The following is a 13557-nucleotide window of genomic DNA, read 5'->3' on the forward strand; positions in this document are numbered from 1 at the left end:
ACTATATCCTTTGTTTTTTTTCATAACAAAGTGAAAAAGACCACCATTTGTGTTTTTTTATTATTATTATTTTGATAATATGTATTACAGTTCCATTCTTAAATGACTGAAAAAGGAACATCTGGAGAGTTCCCTAAAGTAAGAATACAACTGTTGAAACAAAAAACATGCTAGCTACAGATGTATCATGCATTTATGTACTTATCATGGCAAATTTTTTTTAAAAAAAAATCATCTACTGTGAGTGGAAAACAGTTTAAAAATGCTATTAGCTAAATTAACCAGTCACCAACCTCAGTATTTATCTTCTGCTGCTCCTTCCTGGTCTGTCTACTGATCATGGCAGGTAGCAACAAACAGAGAATCAGCACTGCCCCGTCTTTAAACCAATTAGCCTCATGCTTATCTTTTAGGCACGGCAAGGCAAGACAAGTTTATTTATATAGCACATTTCAGCATGGCAATTCAAAGTGCTTTACAGGCAGAACAAATTATAGAAAACAGTTAAAATTCAATTAAAAATGAGATTTATTTAAAAGATATGATAAAACAATTAAAAAGATAAAATAAAATAGATTTTAAAACAGATTTTTAAAGCAGATTTTTAAAACAGATTTTAAGATTAAAATTGCAGCGCAGAATTAAAGACAAGATATTAGTTAAAATGCTCTAATAGAAGCATATAGTTTCTTTTTTGAGGACATTGTGACAGCTGTAATATGCTGTGAAAAACCAACCATTACAGATCTCACATAGTCTTTGACCTTTCTTGCTCTGGTGATGGGATTCACTGCATTCAGTTACCGTTGTCAAAGAGAAGAGAGGCTTGTTAGTGCACTACTAAGTTAACATAATGTTCTACACTTTAACATAAGTGAAAAGACAAAGCTAAAGGAGGATGCTAAACAGACAACTTTGTTGAACTTGTTTGGGAATGATCAGCATTAGCTTATGGGTGACTTTAGCTTAATTAGCATCTTATGCTAGTTCACATTTGAATTGTATTGGTTGACCTACCTTGCAGATGAGCAGATGAAAAGTGGCTTTCCTTCATGCCTACTGTGTTTTTTGATAATATGTTGTCTCTTTAATCCAGAGGAAACTGGCAGGTTTACTAGCTAGGGAGAAAAAGTCTTTACTAGCGAGTGAAGGAGGGTCATGTCGAACGTCAAGCTTGTTGTTACGCTCAGATATGTCTTTTAAGTGTCTGTTGCAATAATTTTGATAATGATTCTCTCCTATTTCTGTGCTAAGTTAGAGCCAACAGCTAGTTCCCTTCGCTTAGCATAGCATAGCCTAGCATGGCATTCACCTGATCCCAATCAATCTTCACCCTGAGTTCAAATTAAATGTTCGTCTTATATCTTTGTGGGTTTGCTCTTTTTTTTTTTTGATATGCCCATCCATTCCTTTGAGAACGGTTAGGGTTGATTCTGATATCCAGACTGTAACATGGTTTTTCAGGTCAAGGCAACAGAATAACTCTTTCTTTGTGCCCCACTCAGTCGGTGGGTCCATAAACACTGTCATTTGGCATTTGCAGCAGTGATTCGTATTCAAGTCATCCTGACCTCAAGTCTCACAGTCTGAATATTTAAATTCTCTGGTCGTTCACAAATCCACAGCACAGTGCATTAATGACTGAAAGGCAGAGCCCAAGTTGGAGCCCTAAAATGCCTCGCTGAGCACTCCTCCATAAAACAGCAGTGGAGCATGCAGAATAACCACACTGTCTGTTTATAAGTCTGCAGGACTCTGGGACAAATGTGCACTGGGGCCTTTGCTTTGAAAGAATGAAACCACAGTAATCCCTTAATTCACACTTAAGTTGATAAAGCCCCTGGATGCACCTATAATGGAAACAAACGCATTAAAGAGCATTTGCATAGAAAGCTACTGGGCACGGTCTTTCTACTTTTACAGGCCAGTGATGACTGGATGAAGTGTTTATTCACATTTTGTGAGCTGTCAGGATTATTGTGCTGTGAAATTCAAGACGTAAATGAAGTAGCGTGAGAGGTGAAGTCACACAGAGACACAGTTGTCATCGACATCAAGTTGCACTCTCTGGTGACTGATGATTCTGAATAAGCTGAGAGTAGGATGACGTTGGTCATGGTGGTGCTGAATGGGGCATGAATCAACTTATTTGCAGGTCCTCGAAGATGAAATTAGAAGCCATTAGCGTGACTTATAAAACCAGATTTAAATGACTAACGAGTGTATGTAATTATAAGTGTGAAGAACAGAGTCGGGTTGTTAGTACCTCTCATGCAAACTTCTGTGGCTTCAGTTTGATGAAGTTAAAAACAAATGTGGGCCTAAGAGAAATGCCGCCTGCATCTGTGTGGCCATTGACAAGTATTTCCCCAATAAATCTGCTTCTGGCGCAGCTGCCCCGATGAAAAATGACAAAATTCAGAGAGCTGTTTTATATGAAATTGTTTTGGCAAGTTTGTTTGAGTTTGGGTAAAACTCCCATCCATGTGTGATGAGTTTTCTGTCTCGTTTTGCTGCCGTGGCTAAACTTATAAACAAGCCAATTAGGCAGCAGGCTGCGTGAGATGATTGGTTATTGTGACTCCAACATTTGGTTTGTCCGTCAGTTGACTGCAACGAAAGTGTGAGCTAATGTGATAAACCCACAGTCTTTTACACACAGGTTGATTTGAAACCACCGTTCTGTGTTTGAGGAATTTGCTCCGTCCACAGAGATTCCCCCGGAAAAGGCGGACAGCCAAAGATCTCTGGGGCATAAAATCTGGCCTGGGATCAACCCCCTCTACTTCCCCAAGCAAACGTTGCACCACTGTGCTCTTTCCTACTCTTTCTCTCATACCCAATTTATGTCAGTTCATGTTTTCATAGGTGATTTTTACCCTTTACCACACTGAATAGTTGAGGATGTCTGTGTTATTTTACTTTACTGGTGTGTTCTCCAATATGTGTGGTGATCTCAGTGTGTCTCAGCTCATTAGCATTAGCTCCACTCTTACATTTTAAGACTTATTCTTTCTCTTTCCTTCCACAGGGGGATCAAGGTGACCAGGGACCACGGGTATGTGGTTTATACCAAACTATCTTCTTGTGATTAGCCGATGAATGTGACTGTGTGTGTGTGTGTGTGTCTGTGTGTATCCCCCCCAGCAGAATTGTGGGTAAAAGGTTTGAGATGCATGAAATTCCTGGGATTGTGTTGCTTCTCATCTGGCCAAATACAACAAGCATTTCAGCACTGCAAATTTCAACATCAAGACAAGGGGCAGACGAACATGCGAGATACCTCGAAAGTCACAGCGTGGTTGTAGTATCTGGAGACCTTTTATTCTAACCTCTAGTCTTCAAAATGCAAATGAGCAGAGCGCCTTTTGCAGAGGATATGTGCTCAATCTCAGCCATAATCAAAAGCCAACTAGCTCTGTCTCTATAATTACTTGTGATTCACTGCAGTCCTGGATGTGACATGCCGTATTCAAGGCTTTAATCATTTCCAGCTCCGTAGTTTGACATTTCTATAAAAGTGCGGCTTCTAAATGATGATGATGTGAGTGCTTTTCCGTGCTCCACAGACTCTGAAATGAATGGCTCTATCTCTACCTCGCAGCCAGCGTACTCTCATTTTTCTCAAATAATGCTCAAAAAATGAGCACTCCTTGATAAACAGACTGACTGCTTGTTCAAAGTAGATTGCATTAAACAGGGGAGCATGTGTGCCTGCATACACACAATTTTCAATTCTGCTATATCTAATGTCATCATCAGGAGTGGATAATATGAAGTCAGAGCTGCTTCAGGTGCCTGTAATTGGCTGTCTTAAGGATAGATAGCACATAGAGGTTGAGGAACAGTGACAGGAGAACATAGCCATTTGTGTTGTTAGGAAAAAAAAAAGCAGCCATCTCTAAAGTGGATCTGATCCTAATTTTGTGTTGGCGCCCATCCAGACGTTTGTACTTTGCCAATTAACGTGGTGAGCTCTCCTGCGGGCACGTCAAAGCACCGCATTTCATATGATTTGGATGTCAATACAAATGACCTTCCATGTGAAATTGGATTAGTGGTCTCAAAGTGAACCGTCTCACGTTACACATAGGCACTCCTCAAATGACGGCCAAATTTTGTGGTTTCAGACTTCCACAAAATCCACGAATACATGTCCAGATTTGTGATACGCTAAGTTAATTTTTAATGATATAAAGCGTATTGGATTATAATCTTAGTGGAAGCACTGCTCACAGACTGAAAGGAAATCTCTCTTCCGATGTGAGAGGGGTAAAGTATCACCAGTTGGCCAGACTTTTTCTTTGGTTTTGCTTATAATTTCTACCCTTTTGACCCAGAAAACTGGGGTCATCTGTCTCTATCAGCTAAATGATTTATGCTTTGGAAACAGCAGTGTGGTGTGGCTGACAGACTTGAACCAGGCACCAGCCAGGTCCTATTTGTCTTGTAGAGAACATAAATAAACTGTCCACTTCCAGATAGTGTTTCATTTATTCTCAATTACTGCAGAATTGTCCCCTAACAGGTACAAATTAACACACAGTCACAGTAACACTTAAAGGGCTGCAGCAGTTTAGGTCAGCGACAAATTGTATTACAGCTCTACAATGGCATATTGACTTTTCACATTGCATTAGTCGGTAAATGAAGTGGAACAGTGTAAAAAGGTCTCAACAGTGAATGAAGGCATAGCAGTGTGAGTGCTGCTTCACCTTGACTTTATTTGTTTGGCTTGAATTGGCTTGAGTTTGAAATGAATTTCATCAAGGGTTGCAGCAATCTTTATAGAATTATTGTAAGACTTTTTAAGACCCTTTTAAGACCATTCAAAGAAAAGTTGATTGTACAACCAAGGCCAAAAACTCATTTGAATTTCTTTTGGATGAAGTTCTGTTCTAAGCATACCTGTCATGTTTTGGATTTGAAAATAAGGGAAATTTTCCAGCGCTTGCTGTGAGCTGTCCCACCACCCCAACCAAGCTCCAGTATCCCTTACATTTTAAGATAGGTAGATAGATAGTACAAGATATCTAAGAAACAACTTGTCAACAGCTTACTAATTAGTTAGGTGATCCCAATATGATTGGCCTACCTTTGTTGACATCAAAATGCTGTGAATATTCCTACATTAAAATAAAGCCTAAATGAAAACACAAAAGTTCCCTTGTTCCCACTATCGCCACTAACCTCGCAACAACTGCCAACCAGGCTACTGCAGGTGGCATTTCTCGCAAGGCTAGTGACAGGAGCCAAGGCAGAATAATGTTTTGTTTTTTTTTCTTTTGATACAGGAGAATTATGGGAAAATAGTAATAAGGGAGGATGGCGGGAAATAGGGGTAAAATACTGTAGTTTCCCGGCCGAAACGGGACAGAAAGAAATATGAAATTATCTTCAGCATCTTTAATGTGAGCTATCGCTAGCTCCTAGCTGTGTTGTTCATCATGTCACCTTGTTTGTTGGGACCTCATTGGCCTATTTTATTCTAGTTTTTGTACTTTGGTGATTGTTCATCACTGTTGGCTGTTGTCCGAAGTACACATGCACCAATCTATCGGTGCTGATTTCCTTACTTTGAGGGGATCGGTGATTGGTGATCGGCCTATCCTTACATCAATCCATCCATCCAAACTGATCTTATATACCTCCAGGAAGGTCTGACAGCCAGCCATTGTTGCTTTTTGCTCTGAGACCTAAAACTCAGGACATTTTATTGGTTAAGTTAAAACATAAAGATTTTATTGTTTCACAGGTATTATTCAATGATTTTCAATAAAATAGGATTGGAACATTGAAGGTATATGCTGTCAGTTATAAAAACTAAAAATCTGTATCGGCCCATTTCGATATCAGCAGGTCAGGCTTTTTAAAGATTGGTGATTGGTGATTCGCCAGAAAATTGTGATCGGTGCACCCCTAGTCTGAAGGGCTCTCATTAAACTAACATTAGCTTCTGAAGCTTAGCTTCATTAACTTATCTGTAAAAGCCAAGATAAGAAAGGCTGGCAAACATTATGCTGGATGCTTTAATGACAATACTGTAACACCAAAATAACGGATAGACTCTCTTGGTAAAGATGGTAAAGGAGCTGTTATATTTTCTTATATACTGAGCCAAAAACCTTAACTTCAGTAGGGATGAGATGCAATTTATCATGTTTCTACTGAAAACTGTAAGTGTTAGTAAGTTTGGACCCTTTTGCTGACTTCAAGATGTTAAGTGATCTTTCTGCTTCATCTATGGCCTCATGAAAAATGTCTCCTACTGTGACACCTGCCAAAGCGCCTGTAGCTTAATGTTCATTGTTTGAGTGAGTTGAGGCGGGTGTGGTTTAACTTAAGGTCAGCAAGCTGCCATAATTACTGCAAATTGTTATTTCAGCAAGAAATCTGTAAAGGGAGTGATAAAGGAATCCCAGAATGCATCAGATTTATTGAAGTCTCAGTCAGTGCCATGTAAAGCTAACAATATTTCACAGGAAAAACAAACAAAAACAAAAACAGGGTATCTCATGAGATAAAATGTATGAGCACTGAGCTCTTAAATCCATATACGGACATGTCTTAATAACACAGCATGTTTAGAACATGTCCTCCACACATCAGAGTCTGACTGTGTGTATATCAACCCTTATCTTAGACCACCTAAAAGGCAGACTGTTTGTGTTTATATGTAATTATGAGTGTCATTTTGTGTAAAATCAAAGGGTCAAGTGAAAAGCCTGCTGTCTTGGTGGCCAAAGACTGTGTGAGAAACACCACATGGCCGGCAGACACACACACACACACATAGACACACTTCCTCTGCCTGCTCCCCACATTTCAGGGTCAGCCATTTGTCGGCCCATTAAGGTCGAAGGTCACATCCAAATGCCAAAGGTTAGCCAAGCAACAAATAATAAATTGCCTGGTTTGACAAACAAATGTGTGGCCAGTGTTCCAGCTCCACTGGTGGGACATAATGAACAGAAGCTCCTGGCTGAATGTATCACTAAAGAGAGTGTGTGGTCCTCTTGACTGATGACACAGCTACAGGTGTCAGGAAAAAAAAAGCGGATCTATTACTGGGTCATTTATGGGAAAAATTCCTGAGATTTCCCCCAAATTCTGCCCTTGTTTGTCCAGTGCTTTGTTTCTCACATCTTGGGATTTGACAAATTTCCAGTGGCCTTCCAAAGTAAAGAAAGTGTAATTTCCAGGATTTGACTCTTTGGTGAACAAAGAAATGTCTTACATTCTGCTGTTTGAAATCAGAAACCTTAAAAGACTTTCAGTCGAGATAAATTTGATGCATCAGATTGATGCCAAATCTGAGGCTTCAAATGAATGTATTATTCCTCTCTTAAATGTATTAAAACCATGTGTGCAAAGACTTGGTTATCCACTCCACATATAGATATTCAGAAAATGCCACAGCCTGCATTTGCTTGGGATGTTTTGTGCGCTTGGTGTGGTTGAAGGGTTGCTGTTTCTGGCCAGCGTTCCTTGACGGCTGTTGCTGATTGTCCTCATATTGTGGCTTTTTTTTCTGTTTACTACAGTTGAAGTTGTTTTGCTGTCGGCAGCACAGAGCAATAGAGCTGCTTACCAAATAACCAACATCCGTTTTTTTGGAGGAGAGAAGCAAAACAAAGAAATCTGCAAACAGTTTGCATTCTCTGTCAACCGCGATGTCATTATCATTCTCACAGGCAGATATCAGCTCAGAGTCAGGGAAGAGAGGGCACCAACCCACACCTGGTCAATCATTCTTCTTCTCTTGTTTTCAGCACAGAAAAATTAATCTACCAGTAAAAAAGCCACAAGCAGTAGCATGTATTTTACAACAGTGTTTAAATGAGTTGACTCTTTCTGCCGCCCATTACCTACTCCTTGTTTTTCATTGAGTTCAATAATGTTTGAGGTCATAAATAACTTAAGAAATATCCGCGCTTCAGTCCCAGTCACACACAGCATGTCCATTGTCTTTCAGTGAAAGAGTATCCATCGCTGTGTTCAACCCTGCAGCACTGAATCAGATCTGCCTGCCTTGAAAGCCAAATTCTTAATGAGCCATGCTTTTTGAATTATCTTTGGAAAACCAGAGGGATGGCACCAGAGCTGTGTTTGTATGGGCCAGATTTTATCTTCAGCTTAAATATAGAGGGGAGACTGATCTTTTGCAGGATATGTTTACGCTTGTGTGCCAGTCTTTGGGTAAAGTTTGCAACAGTTTCTTCAGGTCTGTTGGACAACTAATGTGGCACAATCTTTGCTAAGTTAGCAAAATATTTGAAATCTAGCATAGCTATACTTATTTATGTAGCAAACTCATTGCTGTCAAAGACTTTCTTTGGACATATTGCCTCCAATTTTTAAAAGTTGTGATGATGAGTAAAATATTTATAATAACAATAATTAGTGGTATGCTAATCATTTAGAAATTATGTTGAAGTGCAAATAGTTCAAAGACAACATATCACGTTTTGAGAAAAATAAATCTATTGTATGCTCATTTGAAGGTTAATGCCTGCAGCACATTTAAAGGGACTTTCTAAGTAATCTTGAAAAAGTCCCATATGTGCCTGATCGTACTCCTCAACTTAAAATGAGATTGATCTTATGATAATATTATGTATTGTAGATGATAAAAGTCCCAAACTTAACATTGAGGGACATTATTCTGGAATTGTTGAACTTTTTGCTCTCATAGTCCTAGGGATGGGTACCTTTTGCATTGGAAACGATGCAGTACCGATGCCTGGTACCTGGCAATCGGGCTTACCGGTACCATTTTCCGGTACTTTTTTGTGTTCATGTGGTAAAAAATATCAATTTGATAACATTTAATTTTAATTAAATCTCAAATTTCTTTCATTTAACAATTTTTTCTTCTGTATATATTAAACTTGCAATGCTGTGTTCATGTCCAGCATAGAAAATCGCCTACTCTTCCACTCCCTCACAGTCACAAGGATGGGTTTAGGTACCTAAACATGGTACCTTTTGATTTTACATGAATTGGTACCCGGTACTTTTGACAAAATTTGGTTGGTACCTACAAAAGTACCCAACTCGGTACCCATCCCTACACAGTCCCTCGCAGAACAATGAACCCCCTTTAAATTATTCATCTGAGAGAGACAGCCTCTTGCTTTTTAAATCCAGTTGTGTTTTACTTGTTGTAAACAAATCTTATTGGGAGATCTTCCTCTCTAGGTTTTTTTCTTAATTTTAAACACCGCACACATTTTTCAGGCTTTTAGTTGTATTATTCCAGCTTTTTTGGAACTTACAGCTGGCATCACATTCAAAATGAGCAATTACTGTATACTTTCATACATCAACACATTTTGTCCCAGTTTCATTAAATACCTTTTAAGCTTAATATGAGGTTCCAATAACTCTGTTTTCATCAAAATATTGAACAACATCCTAACTTCTGGAACTAAATAGAGTGCTTTTATTTGGTTTTAATATTCAAAGCCATGTTAAGCTGTCAACATGTCATTGTTTTGGATTCAGATGAAAGTTAGCATCCGGCTTTAAACCCTTATTTCCTTTTAACAAGAAGTAAGCCCAAAGCTTTCTTCTTTCTTTATTCAGTTTTCATGAGTACCTCACATCTGTCATGATGTCTGTTGTCAAGGGAATTGGAAACCATTTGATTGCATTTCCAGCAAACACGGTCCCTTGATGTTCCTTAAAGCTCCATCAACAACGCGACTACTCAGTTTCCAAGCACTTCATAGCTCAAAGTCTCCTTTATGATAACCATCTCCACAACATGTTCTGTCTGTATATTGGGAGGAAAACAAGAGGAAATGGTTGCTTAGCTTGACACAAGAGTAGTCTATGTGCCATTGTACACACTGTTTCAAAGCAGAGAGTAAACTTGGAGCTGTTTGAAATGAAATGTTGCTCTTGTTTTGGTCTAAATTCAGATGTCTTGTCCTCAAAGTAATTGTTTGACATTTCCATTCATGTTGTTTTTTGACTGTCCCTCTTTGAAACACATGTTCCTTTTTCACATATGAAACAGCTTATTGTAAGAATAGGTAATAGTACAATGCTTATCTTCTCCAGCTTTAACTGTTTTTGTCCATCCAGTGTTTGAATGTCACGTGTGTGTTGTGCCATGTTCTGCTGTTTGTCCCTTCAGGGATTGCCTGGTCTCCCTACGCTGGCTGCTTTGCACAGCAATCAGATCCTGACTGTCAAGGTTTGTCGGTGGTGATGCCGCCGAGCTGCTCCGTCCGACCCCTCCGGCAGCACACACTGGGAGTAAATGAATCACTGTCGGCTGCTTTTTCCTCAAAGCTCAATGATAGACTCGGCCCAGGAAAAACCCTCATCCAATTAATCACAGCCAGTCAATCGTCCCCTACTGCAGCTAGTTCACTTGAGATTTGGGTTGCATGCTTCATGCCAGGTTTCCCCGTTGAAAGCAAAGGTGGCATTTTACTGGCTGGAACAAGAATGTGCATCCTGAATCCAAGAACTGGTCTGGCTGGTGTCCATTGATGCTAAAGTGAATGGAAGGAACTCCTAGAGGGATACTCGATGATTAACCAAAGTGGCAAACTTTTTTTGTTTTGTAAAGCTGATGCCCATGGTTCACCACAAATGCTTAAATCGTGGCCTCGAGGATTGTTTCAGCTGTTGATGAAACCACTTAATACCAATGGACATCAGCAGAATAATGCAGGCAGTGAAAGAAACAAGGGGAAATCAACCTCAACACAGAGGGTCAACCAAGCTTTTTCAGTGTGTGCAGCTCCTGGGGTCTGACTTAGCAGCAGGCGCAATGAAGATGATGACAGCACACAAACAGAGGATGAGGGATTCCCACTTTTCTGGGGGACTGCAAGCCCATTGTGGCATCTTTGCACCCCGGAGGTGGTCACAACAGGCCCTGGCTCCAAAAAGAAAAGAATTAAAGTCAGGACTTCTGAAGTAAACCACCTCCATGTTTGAAAAGTGTGGATTTCTCCCCTCTGTGAAGGTGCTGGACTGGGGTTCATGAACACAGGCCTTTCTAACAAAATCTGTTTCTTCCTCTTCCTCCTTCTTCTTCTGGGACCTCATCCTTCTTCAACCTTCTCTCACCTCTGACCTACGACTTCTTGACTTCACACACCTGCTCAGATGGTCTTCCCTAAGATCAATCATGGCTTTCTTTCCGCTGACCAGCAGCTCATTAAGCGGCGGCTCATTAAGGTAGTGGCTGTATCCTCTTTCTTTTCTTTCTGCCATGTCTCACCAAATCTCTTCTCTCCTGGCATCCTGCAGTTTGCATGCAAGCCTTCAGACAGACCTGTCACAAGCACTTGTTCACTCTTTTTGTTTTTGTTGAGGGGAAATGTGGAAATTCCAAAAAACAAGCCATTATTAAAGTACAGGAATTACTGTCTTGGCGCTTCTTAAAGCACTTTCCCTACAAGTTAAATTGCTGAATATTTTTTAGACTCCTTGTAATCCAGTACAATAATGGACCACACATTTTTGTATATTTTTGCTTGATGGTTTTTACTTTACAGAGTGACATTTTTCAGCTGGTGCCTAATGCACAAACCCTGTTCAACTCATTAGGTCCATTTAGGAATGCATGCATTTAAGGGGATTACTATTTCAGCTATAAATCATACACTTACAGCTCCATCACCATTACTGTATGCTACTGTAGTTTTAGCCATTAAAGCTAAAAATGCAAACTCTCCTCCATGTTATTAATGGAGGCCACCCATAACCACTCAGGAGATCATACCACTAGTCTCTCTTCGTCATCATGGAACTGCAGGGGCTCCAACAATACCACTCAGTTCTGATTTTAAAATGTGTTGTTTTTCTTTTTTGCCGCACAGGGAGATCAAGGGCAAGCAGGACCACCTGGGCCTCCAGGGCCGCCAGGCCCCCCTGGACCAAGGGGGCCTCCAGGGGATACAGGGAAAGATGGACCCAGAGGTGTGCCTGGTCTTCCAGTAAGTGCTGGTTTTTAGCCTTGAGCAGAAATGTTAAACACGGGCAAAGTCTTTTTAAAAAAAACATATATTGGTTTCTACAGAGAACTTCATAGCTCAACAACAGCGATGCTTTGATTTCAAATTTGACATTTGAAACAGCACAGGTCTTGGTACATCTACTCCTCGGGCAGGTGCATCGGATGAAGACGAAAGAGTCCAAAAGAAAACGAAAATTTCCATACACTGGCCAACTTCAAGAAAGAAAAGGTCTATGACCGAAATGTTGCATTATCAAAGTTTTTTTTCTGGAAGTTGGCCAGTGTGCAGTATTTTTTGTTTTCTTTTGTTAAATTTGACATTAAAAATTGGTGTTGATGAAGATTCTGCTGATTTTTGAGACGACCTCATGTGGACGCTTTAGGTACTACAGGTTTTACACTTCTCTATCAACTTAACTTTTCAGCTGCTTTACAAACACATGGATGGTGATATAGAAGGGGAATTCTCTGACTATTTAATTTCAAAAAATGATAAGGATGAAAAAATGTGCATTTTTGCAACTCTTCAAAAATCAACAAGGCAAGGTAACGAGTAATGGCATTTCTCAAGAGAAAAAAAGCTAAGTTCATTCAACAGTTAGATTAGGAGTGCAGTACTCCTCTAACAAGGTGGCCTCTTTGTGACTGAGCCACATGCTACATTCATGTGAAAACACGAGTTAGCTAGAACTTGAAGGAAATCTTTGCCTTTGTTTCAGAAATCGGTCCCCTGAATGTGACCACCAGAACATTTTGGGAGACGGTGTTGGGGTTGTTGTCCTTGTAAAACTTCTAACAATGTTTTTCTCTGGTTCTTCTGCTACTATCCAGCTAACTATTGCTTGTGGAAGAGTAGTGCAAAAGTTGAGTTCTTGCAGGTCAGCTGGTAAATGAGACACTCAAGTGTAGCATCCAGTTGTTTAAGTCTGTTCTGCAACTTTTTGGACTTGTATCTAATCTGACTCTAACTTTATGCTTGGAGGGGAGGGTTTTACTTATAAAATCTTTCTTACAAAGGCTATAGGAGCTATATTGTAGCTTACTGCCCCCATGTTTGAAGCTAGACATGAATATACTCTCATGGGGAATCTTCGTAGAATAGATTTATGTTTACTTGGTTGTTATAAAGCAAAATTTTCCATGTCTGTAAGCCTGTCACTGGCATCTCACTGGATTTATGTGAACTCTGCCTGTAAGAGAAGGAAGAAACAGAAAAGGCCTGTCAATTATGTTCAGCCATAAAACCTTCTGAGGACTCCAGCTGATCTTTATTGTCTTGGCAGAGTTCACAGTGGGAGTGCAAAAATATTGAGTGTTGTTTATCTTCTACTTTCCAAGTTTTTGATGGTGATTGTTTTCAGTTCTTCCAGTTGCAGTTGCTGGAGTCATAGCCCTTTTCCAAGGTATCAACTTCTCTAGATGGGATGGTTCATTCCTCTGATGATTTATTTCTCCCGCTGTGCATTGCTCTTAAGAATCATGGCAAAACTGCCTTGTAATTGCCACAAAGAGGCAAAAATGGAATAATGTTCAAGCATGGTTTTGGCATAGAAATCTGGACACAGCGTACGTCT

The 13557-nt window shown here is 39.9% G+C and overlaps 1 protein-coding gene across 1 annotated transcript in view; it reads left to right on the forward strand.

Annotated features, from left to right (window-relative positions):
* The window catches only part of col25a1 (collagen type XXV alpha 1 chain), a 200075-nt gene that overhangs the window by 132674 nt on the left and 53844 nt on the right, over positions 1-13557 (forward strand). Inside the window, exons 6-8 of the mRNA XM_074699304.1 lie at positions 3032-3058; positions 11131-11202; positions 11847-11963. Coding sequence (XP_074555405.1) covers positions 3032-3058; positions 11131-11202; positions 11847-11963 — 216 coding nt within the window. The remainder of the gene's footprint in view (positions 1-3031; positions 3059-11130; positions 11203-11846; positions 11964-13557) is intronic.

This window comes from Halichoeres trimaculatus, unplaced genomic scaffold, assembly GCF_033239565.1.
Source record: "Halichoeres trimaculatus isolate MK-OKI-2021-1 unplaced genomic scaffold, fHalTri1.1 fHalTri1_scaffold_22, whole genome shotgun sequence".
In the NCBI taxonomy this organism is placed as follows: domain Eukaryota; kingdom Metazoa; phylum Chordata; class Actinopteri; order Labriformes; family Labridae; genus Halichoeres; species Halichoeres trimaculatus.